A 15,034-nucleotide genomic window follows, 5' to 3' on the forward strand; every position below is an offset into this window, starting at 1 on the left:
GAAGTAGACAAAGACGATGTGGTCAAACAATAATCATGGCTTTTATTAGCAGAAACTCATGGTACAATAAAAGACAATAGGTGCATACACAGTTATACCCAAGGGGACTGTCCTTAACAGTAGAGATAATGCACAGCCAATGTTAGTACAGCAAGGCTTGCCAGAGGGGAGACAGGCAGCTTGGTAGACATTCGCCACAGTTACGAACTGCGTCTCGGTCTTTCAACGGAGATGGACCACATAGTGGACCAGTTCGAGCTGCGGGCCACTTTCTTGTACCTTGTACCTTCACCATCTGCGGTCATGACCTGCAGGGCCTCCAGAAATTCCTCCAAACTGCCAAGCTCTTCAACCTTGCGTATAATTAAACCAAGTGCGTATTTCGGACATCCTGCCTTGCCATCCTTGGCTGTGTCATTGAGAACGGAGTCATTGACCACATGTGGACGCTCCTGGAACTTACACTCCCCCACAGCCTTAAGCCCCTGAAAATGTATCTTGATTTCTTTTCCTATTACACCCAATGGGTCCCTAATTATGCAGACAAGGCCCATCCCCTCATCAAACCAACATTTTTCCCTCTGACGGCTCGTGCAGCCTTCAACTACATCAAGGCAGAGATTGTCAAGGCCACAATGCACGCTATAAATCTCTTCCATTCCAGGTGGAAAGCGATGCATCAGACTTCGTCCTGGCTGCCACCCTTAACCACGTAAGCAGACTAGTTGCTTTCATTTCCCGAACCCTACAGGCCAACAAAATTCAACACTCCTCAATAGAAAAAGAGGCCCAAGCCATTTTTGAGGCAGTGCGGCACTGGCGCCATTACCTGGCTGGTAAACGATTTACCCTGCTAACTGACCAACATGAATTTGCGTTCATGTTCAACAACCAACAGTGGGGCTAAATTAAAAACAACAAGATACTGAGGTGGTGAATTGAATGGTCAAAGAGATCAGATCCATGACCAAGAATTGTCAGGTCTGCGCTGAGTGCAAACCATACTTCTATTGGCCAGAGAGGGAGCGGTTGATGAAAGCCACCTATTCCTTTGAGGGGCTCAGTGTTGTCTTCAAAGGCCCGTGCCCTCCACAGACCGCAACGTGCATTTCCTCAATGCCATTGACGAATACTCCTATTTCCCGTTTGTCATCCCTTGCTCTGACATGACAGCTGCCACAGTCTCCTCACTCTATTCGGCTTCCCCAGCTATATCTACAGTGTCCGGGGTCCTTTTTTATGAGTGATGAGCTGCACCAGTATCTGTGGCCAGGAGCATTTCCACAACCAGGACCATTAGCTACAATCCCCTGGGGAACAGGCAAGTTGAAAGGGAGAATGTCACGGTCTGGAAGGCCATCCTCCTGGACTTGCAGACTAAGGGCCTTCCAGTCACCTGCTGGCAAGAAGTCCACTCGGAGGTGTTCCACTCCATCAGGTCCCTTCTATGTTCTGGCACACCCCATGAACATATATTTTCCTTTCCCAGAAAATCTGTGACAGGGACCATGCTTCCAGCATGGCTGACATCCCCAGTGCCAGTCCTACTCTGGAACCATAAGTCCGACCCCCTGGTCGAAAGGTTGCATCTCCTCCATGCCAATCCCCAGTATGCCTATGTGGTGTATCCTGACAGACTCAAGGACATTGTCTCCGTTAGGGATCTGGCTCCTCCTGGAGACCTCCACTGATCATCCCACATTCCCCTCACCCCTGACCACACAAGATGTACCCGAACCATGGAACCCTGTCTCTTCCCCAACAGAGGATACACCAGACTCGTTGTCGCTTACCCACTAACACAGCACCAATGAGCACATACAGGTGCCCAAGACGGTCGAGGACCTTGCAACTGCCCAACAGGTACTACGACGCTCCCAACAAAGTCCAGACCACCTGAGAGACTTAATTTGTGACTTTGTAAGCACTACCTCATCCTGCTGGACTATTTTTAAAAACAAGGGTGAATGTGGTAAACCACTGGGTGTCAACATCACCAAGGATCTGTCCTGAAGCCTCCATGTTGATGCAGTCATCATAGTGATGAAGGCCCACTAGCAGCACCGAAGCCTCTCCTAAATTTCTACAGGTGTACCGTGGAGAGCATTCTGGCTGGTTGCATCACAGCCTGCTTTGGAGGCGCCAACTCTCAGGGCAAGAATAACTCCAGAGGGTTGTTAACTCGGCCTGCGACATCACAGGCACCAGACTTCACTCCATCGAGGGCATCTACATGAGGTGACGTCTTCAAAAAGCAGCCTCTATCCTGAAAGGACTCCCTCCACCCAGGCCATCACACTGCTACCATCGGAAAAAAGGTGGAGGAGCCTAAAGACGAGGACTCAGCGGCACATGGACAGCTTCTTCCCCGCTGCCATCAGATTCCTGAATAATCCGTGAACCAAATATGCTGCCTAACTTTTTGTGCACTATTATTTGAAGTTTTTATAGTAATGTTGTAAGATGATTATAAAATGAATCTTGGCTCTATGACGCTGCTGTAAAACAGTGAATTTCATGACTTGTTTATGACAATAAATTCTGATTCTATTACCTCCTACCTTTGGGATTGTGCTCCTCCCCCTGTCCCACCATTTGTTCGAGTGCCTGCTGAATTTTTTTCATACCTCGATAAAGGCCTCAAGCCCGAAATGTTGGTTAGGCATCTTTATCTTTGCTATATAAAGTAAAATCACTGAAATGCTGGAGGAACTCAGCTGGTCTATTCAGCATCTATAGGAGACAAAGATCTATTGCTGATGTCTCGGGTCTGAGCCCTTCTTCAAGGTAAAATCAGAAAAGGCAGAAAGAAGTAGGATACATCAGAAAGTCTCATTCAAACAATGGGGGAGGAATCCAGAACAACAAAAGGTGTTAATTGGATGTGATGAGGGACTAGGTAGAATTTATCATGTCTTTGTGAAAGGAGACAGGGAATGGAGAGACTATGGGGGAAGAAGAGGGTGGGGGAGCGGGAAGGTGTTAACAAAAGCCAGAGAAGTCGCTATTAATGCGACATCCAGTTGGAGGATGTTTGAATTCTGAGACTTACTGATATATCCTGCTTCTACCTTTTCTGAGTTTTCCTTGAAGGGCTCAGACCTGACATATTATCAATATAATCTTGTCTCCTATAGATGCTGAATGGACTAGCTGAGTTCCTCCAGCATTCCAGTGTTTTTACTACAATCTTAGTGTCTGCAGCCTTTCGTGCTTCCCCCTTGCTATATAAAGTACACGGGTTGAGTAGCTGAGTTTCTCTAGCATTGTGTTTTTACTTCAACAACAGGGTCTGCAGAATTTTGTGTTTTACTCCCATTCATTGGCCAGATCACACCTATTCCGGATATTTGGAAAATGTTCCAAATAATACCCAATACGAATTAAGGCCATCAAATACGGAGGCAATGAAGTTGAAGATAAACCTCTTCTATTAAGAAATGTCATTTTGATCAGTACAATTGAATCAGCATCAAAATTACAATGGCACTTACTTTGAATCATCGAGTTCCTTTAGATTGCTGATTTCCTCATACAAACTTCTTTCACTGTCCAAGTTCATTATTGCTAACCATTATATAAAAAAAATGATTAGAAAATAGACTAAATAATATTCAAAACTAGCTACTATATTTAGCATTGCTTGGGTTATGCTGGCAATCGATGTTTGCATTAATTTTTCCTTGCAACTGAGATTACAGCACTCAAAGTGAATTAAACAAAATATAACTTAATTAATAATGTGAAAATTATGTAGCTTACCTAAACTTAACAATCAAAGCATACACACTGATAATAAACATGTACACAAAAAAATCCATTTAATATTGTAACAATATTAATATTTGGGGAGAATTTATAAGATTTAGAGTAGGTCACATATATACACACATTTTAAAACAGATCTTATTTGAAAGACTGAAGAATTCACATTGCAGGATCTGTTGGAGAATATAAGCACACCTTTCACAAGTAGGTGTTAATTGAACTGACTCATAAAATGCTTGACCATTGTCTTGCTGGAGTCATGCTGTCTATCAGTACCCTTTTGCAAAGTGCTCACAGAAAGGTCAATTCTGGATTGTTTACCTAAGAGAAGAAGAAAGAACTGTTGCTTGCTGGAGAAGGTGGGGGTTTTGCAAGACATGAGTCACATGCTCTCTTTGGAGTTTCAGTTGGAAAAGAGAGAGAGTTGAGTTAACAGCTCAGTTAGTCAGTGTGTGGGACACTGACAAGTAATTGAAAAGTGCAATCCAGTGAAAATTGTTTGAAACTGATGAAAGCAAGTTCCAGAGCAGTAGGTGACTGGAAGTGCTATCTGTCTGATGTTTCTCTTGAAATAGAGGAAGGAATGGAACTCTGTGGTAGCTTGAAGAAAGAGGTTACCATCTAGAAGACGCTGATGGGGCAAGTTTCATCAGCGAGACACTGAGGTGACAATGGTGGTACCTCAGTTGTGGAAATCCTGGAGCAGCAAATATCTCTCTCTGCAAACCCTACAAGAACCTTCCTGAGCGGTTAACATTTACCTTTCAAGCACCAAGCCTGGTGAACTTTATACATGTAAAATTCTGTGCAAAGTATGATGATTGCCTGCAACCAGAGAACTTGGAAGAAGAAGTGAGATTGAACTGTGAACCAAAGAACTTTTCTTGAATTTACACACACGTGCGCATAGAATTAGAAGGGGGTAATTTGGGTTAGTATATAGTGTAAGTATAGAGTTAAGTTAAAGTTTGATTCTATTTTCATGTTTGAAGTTGATTAAAAATAACTTTTGTTATGAAAGCCACTTGTCTTGGTAAATGTCTATTGCTGCTAGGTTTGGGTTCGTAACAATATAGCTCTCTTCAAGGATGTACAAAATGCAAATTTATTTTCAAGTTAAAATGCTTCAGAATAATACTCTCCCAGAATATTTTCCTTGCAGTTCACCCAATAATGTCACATGTTGGGACTCTGCAGATTTGTCAAATTTGAAGGAGTTCAAAAGCTGAACGTGCAGTTCCTCGAGGATGCTACTGCAATTATATTGCAGTACGTCCTTGCTTGGACTCAACACCTCTCTCTGTCTTTAGCCAAAAGTAAGTTAATGAGGAAAGTTCCAGCAAAGAATAAAATGTTCCATTGATTACTGTGAAAAGCCTCTGCCAGAGTGTGCAAGGCATTTCTTGGATATCCTTCTCTTGGAATATATTTGCCAAACTGATTTTAATCTTTGTTATTTCAAAAGTAGATCAGAAAAAAACCAAATTTTTTATGGGGTTGTGGGGGGGGGGGGGGGTGGGAGGGGGAGAGAAGAGAGAAGGCATTCTGTTTTATTACATATATATATATATATATATATATATTTGGGATAAACAATCGAACCATATTTTAGATGAATGTTTTGATTCAATCAAAATTTTAAATATTGGTGTCCCCTTTAAGTTTCAAGTGGTTTCAAAGTAGCTGTTATCACTCTAGTATTAAAGAAGGCAACAGTAACAGGCCTCACTTACCTCCACCACTATGACATGATTCAAGCATCTGGTAATGGAATGTATCAAAGCACACCTCCCAGAAATATGGGACCCATTTCAATTCATCTACAGATGGAAATGTTCCACTGACGACATTATAGCCTTGTCCCTCCATTCTGTCCTTGCCCACCTGGAGAATGATCACCAACTTCAGCTTGGCATTTAATACAATCATACTCCAGAGGTTGGTGGAGAAGCTGTCCTTGCTGGGACTCAACACCTCTCTCTTTAACTGCATTCGGGACTTCCTGAATGGTGAGACAACGGCCTGTCTGGATTGGCAGCAGAACATTGAGCTCCATCACACTGAACACTGGTGCACCTCAGAGCTGTCTGCTCAGCCTGCCCCTGCTCATACTGCTGACCCAAGACTGGAATGCCACATTCAACTCGTTTGCAGATAGCACGATGGTAGATGGCCTCATCAGTAACAACAATAAGCCATAATACAGAGAAGAGGCAGAAAGTCTCTTGAAATGGTGCAAGAATAACAACCTGAGTATCAAAGTGGACCACACAAAGGAGATGATTGTGGACTTCAGAAGGATTAGAGACGAACACCCTCCAATACACATTAATAGCTCAGTAGTGGAAAGAATGGAGAGCACCAAGTTCCTTGGAGTCCATTTAAATAGTGACATATCGTGGACACAGAACATTTCCTCACGTCAGGAAAGCACAACAGCAACTGCACTTTCTTAGAAGGCTGAAGCAGGACAGGATACTGGCCACAATCCTGTCAACCTTCTACTCAGAGTGTGTCCTGGATGACTGTATCACAGTGTGATACGGTTGCTGTAGAGCATCGGATCAGAGGTCAATCCACAGGACCATAAAAGTGGCAGAGAGGATCACTGGGGTCCAGCTACCCTGCATCAATGTGATTTACCAGGATCCTTGTTTGAAAAGGGCTTGCAAAATCTGCAAGGACCCTATCATCCCACACACAGCATCTTCCAGCCACTCCCAACAGGAGTATTAGAGCCAGATTCATCAGGCTGAGAAACAGCTTCTTCCCATGTGCAGTGAGGCTGCTGAATATCGGCTGAACTGCTAAAACAATTCCCAGTGACTCTATTTATTATTATTATTTATTTCTAATAGATGTGTATATGCATCATTTGTCTGTATGTGTGTTTGCACTGCTTTTGCATCTTGGACTAAAGAACACTGTATCAGCAGGTTGTACTGTAACAATTGAATGATAAATGAACGAACTTAATCTTTGATCAAGATTCTGGTATATATTGCAATAACTACTTATTTACATCTCTGTAATTGTTGTACTTCAGGCCATAACTTGGCTACTCTGTTGCAGAAACCCTCGACAGTGCTTCCTCTAGGTTTGGCTATTAAAGTTTTGTATATTTTCCATTCTTCAGCTTATCTAAGCACTGGTCCCATATTAAATGCTGGCCCAAATCCCATTTTGCCAGGAGCTCAGTCTTCACTAACTCCCCATCATTCCATACGTGTCCAGGTCTCTCTATTTCTCTAATCTGCTTTATTCATTTCTTCTGCAACTTAGATTGGCAAGGAAGAAATGGAACTCAATTCACAGCGTACTTGCAGCATACTGCAGAAAGGAGGAGCTATTTCACTTGAATCCAGTCAAGTCCAGTGATCATACACATCCAGTAAATACCTGCAAGAAAAGCTTTATGCATGGGGCAGCATGGTTGGCGTAGCAGTTAGCACAACACCTTTACAGCTCCAGCAATCAGGACTGGGGTTCGAATCCTGTGTTAAGGAGTTTAAACGTTCCCACTGTGTCTGCATGGGTTTTCCCTGGGGACAGGTTACCATGCTGTATATGTAAGGTTTTTTATGGGAGTGTTCTGCTAAGGGAAGGTTTAGAAAGTTAACAGTGTAGGTAGAGAAATGAGTACTGAAAAAAATTGTGTCTTGAAGGGAGAGAGCATATAAAGATTGGAGTTGAGAAAGATGGTAAAAAGACAAAAGTCTCTTATTTGAATGCATGTATCATTCAAAACAAGACAGGCTGTACAAATAGAAATAAAATGGGAATTCTCCCATTGTCATATCGAGTGGTTGACTACAAGAGAGCAAGCAAAATGGAAAAGGGTAATGGAAAATTCTGAAATAATTTTGCACTTTTTTCCTAGAAAAGTCAATAAATGGTGAGTTAAATATTTTGGATTAATGGGTTAAGGAATCTTAGACACAGTTTTAATAGTCTTTGTATTTCAAATCACTCAAATTTTAAAATTAATTTTAAAACTCTTCAGTTAGAGCGTACTTACCCAAAGTGGATTCTGATCTGGAATTTACACTGTGGGGGGAAAATAAAATGGATAAATTACAAACATTAACTTGCATCTAATTTTGAACAATACATGAATCATCAAAGCAGAAGGTTGTGATTTCAACCTCATTGCAGGACTTATGTAATCTAGCATTAAATTCCTGAATAATACAAATATGCATTTCTAATGAGAGACAAGAAGTGAAACTGCCGGATGTCCGCATGTTCAGGCAACATGGCACATTCTGAAAAAGTGCAAGGCATTCTCCAAGCTCAGCCAAAATTTATCCATGAACAAGAAGATCTGAACAGATCAAATGATTCTTCGCATTGGTGCTAGGATTCTCTCACTTCACACAAATTAATTTGTCATGTTTGCCGATACTGATCATGCAAAAATATAGCAAAAGAGGTCTGATATTCCGGTATCTGCTTGTTCAAAAATCTATATTGTCTGGAATCTGGGATATGCAGCCAGAGCTGGGATCTGGACTGAGGGGGAGGTACTTTCCAGAGGAAGTTGTGGTTTCCAGAATAACAGATGCCAAAAACACTTTTATGATTATAGTGCGAGCAGAGCTCTGGAGTATTTGCATTTCCCCCGGCTCCCTTTAAATTCATGAGGTTCACTGGAAAATTTGTTAAAATTTGGTGCAACAGGCTATTTTAAAATAAAAACAGAAAGTGTGTCAGTGTATTATCCAAAGTAATGTACAATGATCTGAAATTTCTACACAAGTGGCATGACCAAAGTCTTTTTTTAATATTTTACTTAAAATTTTAAAACCACAAAACATTTCAATAATAATGAATTATATAAATACATATATAGTACATGTGGCATATAAACCTAATCCCTCCCTCCCTCTCCACCACCCCTTTCCCTTCCCACCACCCCCTCTCTCCCAAGTACCCCTAAAAGAGAGAGAAGAAAAGATGATCAAATACGTATATAAATTCAAATCAACCACTGTGAAACCGAGAGCTTACATTTTCAAACCAACATGCTGTAAATATTTTCAAGAAAAATGATACTATCACAAATTATGTTATTTTTTTCCCCAAGAGGATTACATATCTCATTTCGATATGCCATATTTGCATCCCTAAATCCATATCCGACTTCCAAGTAGTAGCTACACATTTCCTTGAAACAGCTATAGCTAATGGTAAAAATTCAACTTGATACGTAGTTCATCTTAATTTTAAACTAGACATCTTAATATTTCCCAAAAATAACATTAGATGCAATGGAAGTTTTACCTTTAATGTTTTCTCCAAAAAATACTTCAAGTTGTATCCAAAAACGGCTTAACCTTAGTACACTGCCAAGTCAAGTGAAAAAGAGAACCTATTCTTTGCCACATCTAAAACATCTGAACATATTAAATTAAATCTTTTTTTAATTTTGGGGGAGTTAAATATAATTGATGCAAAAAATTCTATTGTACTAATCTACATTTTACATTAATAATTTTAATCATATTATCTTTACATTACATTCTCCAATTATTTTGATCTATTGTTCTATCTAAATCAATTTCCCATCTTAATCTTGATTTATCAATATCTGATTTAGACATTTCCTTTGAAGTAGTTTATACATTTCTGAAATAAATTTATTTGTACCTCCTTTAGTTACCAACATTATTAATTCAGACTGTCTAGATAACCTTAAACTTTGATGTAATTTGTCAATTAAAAAAGCTTTAACTTGATAATAAAAAAAGGTATTATTTGGAACATTATATTCTTCTGTTATTCGTTGAAAAATAAAATAACCAGCTTCAAAACAGTCTTCTATTATCTTAATCCCCATTTGATTCAATATCTTTAAAAATTGATTATTAACAGTAAAAGGAAAGAGTTTATTTTGATTTAAAGCTGTTTACATGAAATCATACCTTTCCCACCTATCTCATAACCTATTTTATTCTATAATTCATTTAAATATTTCAATATAGGTGGGTCCTTATTACAAATTAATAATTTCATGCTCAATTTATAAATAATTTTTTGTGTAGATTGTTCATCTATTTTATTTAATTCTAGCTTAGCTCACATTAAAGATTTACCTAAATCAAACATTAATAAATTTCAATTGAGCAGCTTTATAATAATTTTGAAAATTTGTGTTGTAAATTTGTCCTAGATCAAATTTCCAAGTTAATTTCTCCAAACATACTCTTACAATTTTCCATTTCCACACAAATTTTCTAACAATTGAATTTAAATCCTTAAAACATTTTTGAGATATAATACAAGGAATAGATTGGAAAAGTTATTGAATCCTTGGAAACATATTCATTTTAATACAAATCACTCTACCTACTAAATTTATAGGTAAATCATTCCATCTATTTAAATCCTCTTTAATTTTATTAAATAACGATAAGTAATTCAACTTGTATAAATTATCCAATTTTTTAAATCATTTTAATACCTAAATATTTAATTCCATTATCTGACCACCTAAAGTGGACAATCTGTTTACATTAACTATAATCTTCCTCAACCAAAGGCACTTCACTTGTATCCCAATTAATTTTATAACCTGATATTTCACCATATGCTTTTAATCTCATATACAATGGATGCAAAGAATTTTCAGGATCTGTTATATAAATCAAAACATCATTAGCAAATAAATTGATCTTAAATTAATTACTATTAACTTTAATTCCTTTAATATTAATATCTTGTCTTACTAATTGTGCTAAAGGTTCAGTTGCTAAAACAAACAGATCTGGAGACAAAGGACATTCTTGTCTAGTTGATCTAGTTAACAAAAAAGCAGAAGATATTTGTCCATTTGTTACCACTTTAGCAGAAGCATTTTTATATAAAGTTTTCATCCAGTTAATAAACACTGATCCAAATCCAAATTTTTCTAATACCTTAAATAAATAACTCCATTCTGATCCATTCAGCATCTAATGATGAAACAATTGCTAAATCAGATATATTCTGGGAAATATTAATTAAACTAATTAATTTAGCAATATTATCTGCAGAATACCTTATTTTTATAAACAAATCCAGATTGATCTGAATGAATTAAATTCAGCAAGTATTTAGGCAACCTTAAATACAATTTTATAATCAACATTTAATAATGAAATTAGTCTATAAGATTCAGTCTTTAATAAATCTCTATCTTCCTTAGGCATTACTGTAATAATTGCATTAGAGAAAGATTCAGGTAAAGAATGGACTTCCATTGCTTGTTTCGGTACCTCCATTAATGGAGGTATTAACAAATCTTTACATTTCTTATAGAATTCAGATGGAAACCCACCTTCACCTGGAGACTTACCATTTTGCATAGTATTAAGGGCATTAATAACTTCTTTAACCATAAATGGGGAATCAAAATCTTCATGATTTTGGCAATTTAGAGAAGGAAGATGAACTTCAGATGAAAAATTATTAATCTTTACATCATCATTATTGGATTTAGATGTATACAAATTAGAGTAAAATCTCTAAAAGAATCATTTATAGTTTGAGGGTTTTAATAAGAATTTTTTGAATCTCTTATAATAGCATTAATAATTCTTGAAGCTTGTTCTATCTTCAATTGCCAAGCCAATACCTTATAATCTCTCTCCTCAAATTTATAATAATTCTGTCTAGTTATCTTAATTAATTTCTCTGTTCTATAAAGTCTGTATTGAATTATAAACATTTTCTTATTTATTAAATCTGTCTTTTTCCTTTCAGATGGGTCTTTCCGCAAATTCTTCTCTATTTCTTTTTCCAATTTATCTACTTCTTTAAGATAATCTTTCTTAATTTTAATAGAATAACATTATTTGACCTCTTTTAAAGCATCCCATAAAATATATTTATTGTCAACTGAATCAGTATTAATATCTAAATATTCCTGAAATTGATTTCTTACTTAATTACAAAAAATCAACATTTCTTAACAACAAAAAATTAAACCTCCATCTATAAATTGAATTTTTTCAGTACCTAAACATGAAGTCAATAGAGGTGAATGATCTGATAAAATTCTAGCCTTATATTTTGCATGCATAACCTGTCCTTGTAATTGAGCTGAAATTAAGAATAAATCTATTCTAGAATAAGAATCAAACCTAAAAGAATAAAATTAATAATCCTTTTACTTTGGATTTAATTTTCTCCAAATATGAACTAAATTCAAATCTTTCAAAGTTAAAATTCTTTTTGCAGTTTTTGTTTTAGTTATTGATTTTTGAGATTTATCCAATAATGGATCTAAACAACAATTAAAATCACCACCAACTACCACATGCCTTTCATATGCCTTTTCAAGATAAAAAATCCTGAATAAATTTCTCATCATCTACATTTAGGTGCATAAATATTCCAAAGCATTCAAAATACTGAATACATTTGACAATTTACTAAAACAAATCTCACTGCAGGATCTATGACAGTAGATGGTAATTTAAATGGTAACTTCTTATTAATTAAAATGGGAACTCCTTTAGCTTTGGAATTAAAAGGTAAAGCTATAACTTGACCTACCCATTCTCTTTTTTAATTTTTGATGTTCTTTTTCAATTAAATGAGTCTCTTGTAAAAAAGCAATATCAGCTTTTAATTTCTTAATATAATCCAAAAATCTTCTTTCTCTTGATTGGGTTATTGAGCCCATTCACATTGTAAGTTACAAAATTTAAATAATTTACTGTCCCAGCAGATCCCAGCTCCACAGCAGTTTACAAAAATAACATCTCCTAACAGAAAGTTAGAAACCCCTAAAAGAAAAAAAATAAGTAAAAGTACCCCCCCCCCAAAAGTAATGATTAAAAAAAAACAGTAGTACTCCCCTCTATTTTATGGAAAGCGGCCTTCACCACCAAGTGACATGCTGCTGTGGAAGGAAAAGGCAAAAAAAAGTGCAGCAAATATAAAAATCATATTTTATTAGTCCATCAAGTATGATAGGCATCTTCAAAGACCAAGGTCCTGGGGATTTAACCACCCTTATTTGCTTTAAGTCAGCGAGCACTTCCTCCTCTTTAATCGGTTTATGTTCCATGACCTCACTGCTTGTTTTCCTTACTTCCCATGTCTCAGTGCCCTTTTCCTGAGTGAATACTGATGAAAAGAAATATTCATGACCTCTCCCATCTCTTTTGCCTCCATACAAAGCCAACAAATCTGATTTTCAAGGGGACCAATTTTGCTTTTAATATACCTCTAGAAACCCTTAGGATTTTCCTTCACATTGTCTGCCAATGTAATCTCATGACTTCTTTTAGCCTTCCTGATTTCTTTCTTAAGGTTTTTCTTGCATTATTTAACACTCCTCAAGTACCTTATTTGCTCCATGTTGCCTGTATCTACTATATACGTCTCTCTTCTTCTGAGCCAGATCCCCAATATCCCTTGAAAACCAAGGTTCCTTATGCCTTCTAACCTTGTCTTTGATCTTGACAGGAACATACAAACTCTATTCTCTCAAAATTTCTTCTGCTTACCTTGCACATCTTTGCCCAAAAACAGTTTATCCCAATCCACGCATTCTAGATCCTTTCTCATTTCCTCATAATTGGCTTTTCTCCAATTTAGAATTTCAACCTGAACCCCAGACCTATCATTAACTCGAAACTAATGGTATTATGATCACTGGATCAAAATGCTCCCCTGCACATACTTCTGTCACCTGTCCTGTCTCCTTCTCTGTTAGGAGATCCAGTATTGCACTCTCTCCAGTTTATACCTCCATAAATTGATTTAGAAAACTTTCCTGAACATATTTGACAAACTCCAAGCTATCCAACCCTTTTAAAGTATAGGAGTCCCAGTCAATATGTGGAAAGTTAAAATCTCCAACTATCACAACCTTGTTTCCTGCTGCTCTCTCTCTCTCTCTCTCTCTCTCTCTACAGATTTGCACCTCCAATTCTCATTGACTATTAGGTTGTCTATAATAAAACCCAATGAGTGTGGCCATAGCTTTCACATTCCTCAGGTCCACCCATTTAGCCTCAGTAGACAAGCTTTCTGGTCTATCCTGCCTGAGCACTGCTGTGATATTTGCCCTGATGAGCAATGGCACTACCCCCACCTTTCATCCACCCTCCCCTCCCCGCCCCCCCAGTTCTATCATGTCTAAAGCAATGGAAGCCTGGAACATAGAGCTGATAGTCCTGTCCCTCTTACAACCAGCTTTCACTAATGATCACACAATGTCATAATTCCACATGCCAATCCACACTCTAAGCTCATCTGCCTTCCCTACAATACTCCTTGCAATGAAATAGATGCACCTGAGAACATTTCCACCACATTCAGCCTGTTGACTTCCAATGGTGCATGCAATTTTAACATAATCTTTTCCCTCCTCCACTCCTCTATCTGCTCTAGCACTTTGGTTCCCCTCCTCCACAGCACAAGCAAACCTCTTCGGAAGGATATTAGCCCCCTTCCAGTTCAGATGCAAACCACACTACCAAAACAGGTTCTACCTTCCCTGGAAGAGAGCCCAATGATCCAGAATCTTGACACCCTCCCTACTACATCATGTATTTAGCACAGGTAGCAATCGTGAGATTACACCCCTGGAGGTCCTGTCATTCAACCTAGCACCTATTTCCCTGAAATCTCCTTCCAGGACCTCCTCACCTTTCCTACCCGCGTCATTGATCCCTACATGGACCACAAACATCTGACTGCTCACTCTCTCTCCTGAGAATGCCATGAACTCAATCTGAAATATCTCCCTGGCACCAGGGAGGCAAAATACCATCCGGGATACTCGATCTCTTCAACAGACCCTCTTATCTGTCCCCTATCAATGGAATCCCCTATCATGATAGCTCGCCTTTTCTCCTCCCTCCCCTTCTTATCCACAGGACCAGACTCTGTGCCAGAGACCTGATCTCCATGGTTTGTTCCAACAGTATCCAAAATGGTATACTTTTTACTGAAAGGGACGGCCACAAGGACGCCCTACCTGCCTGTTCCCTTTCTCTCTCCTGACTGTTATGCATCAACCTTCCTCCTGCCTCCTAGGTGTGATCGTGTCCCTGTGTCTCCTGAATGATCCAGAGTTCATCCAACTCCTGCTCCAATTCCTTAACTTGGGTTGTCAGGAGCAGCAGCTGGATGCACCTCTCACAGATGGAAGTTGTCAGGGATACGGCTAAGACTAGATGAACAAAGTATGATTCCTAAAAAAAACCTGCCCTTACCTCTGCCTACCTGCTGAATCACTTTTGTTCCTTGAATAAGGTGGCCTTTTCTG

General features: G+C 38.2%; 1 protein-coding gene across 9 annotated transcripts in view; it reads right to left on the minus strand.

Moving 5' to 3' along the window:
• The window catches only part of LOC138763770 (FYN-binding protein 2-like), a 148,122-nt gene that overhangs the window by 32,032 nt on the left and 101,056 nt on the right, over nucleotides 1-15,034 (minus strand). For all 9 annotated transcript variants that reach the window (XR_011357773.1, XR_011357774.1, XR_011357775.1 and 6 more), the window contains exons 15-16: nucleotides 7,787-7,815; nucleotides 3,495-3,567 (exon numbers count right to left, since the gene is read on the minus strand). Coding sequence is in view for 6 of the 9 variants with exons in the window: in XM_069938487.1 (XP_069794588.1) it covers nucleotides 3,495-3,567; nucleotides 7,787-7,815 (102 nt within the window). In the remaining 3 variants the exon portion in view is untranslated. The remainder of the gene's footprint in view (nucleotides 1-3,494; nucleotides 3,568-7,786; nucleotides 7,816-15,034) is intronic.

The sequence above is a fragment of the Narcine bancroftii genome, chromosome 5, assembly GCF_036971445.1.
Source record: "Narcine bancroftii isolate sNarBan1 chromosome 5, sNarBan1.hap1, whole genome shotgun sequence".
In the NCBI taxonomy this organism is placed as follows: Eukaryota; Metazoa; Chordata; class Chondrichthyes; order Torpediniformes; family Narcinidae; genus Narcine; species Narcine bancroftii.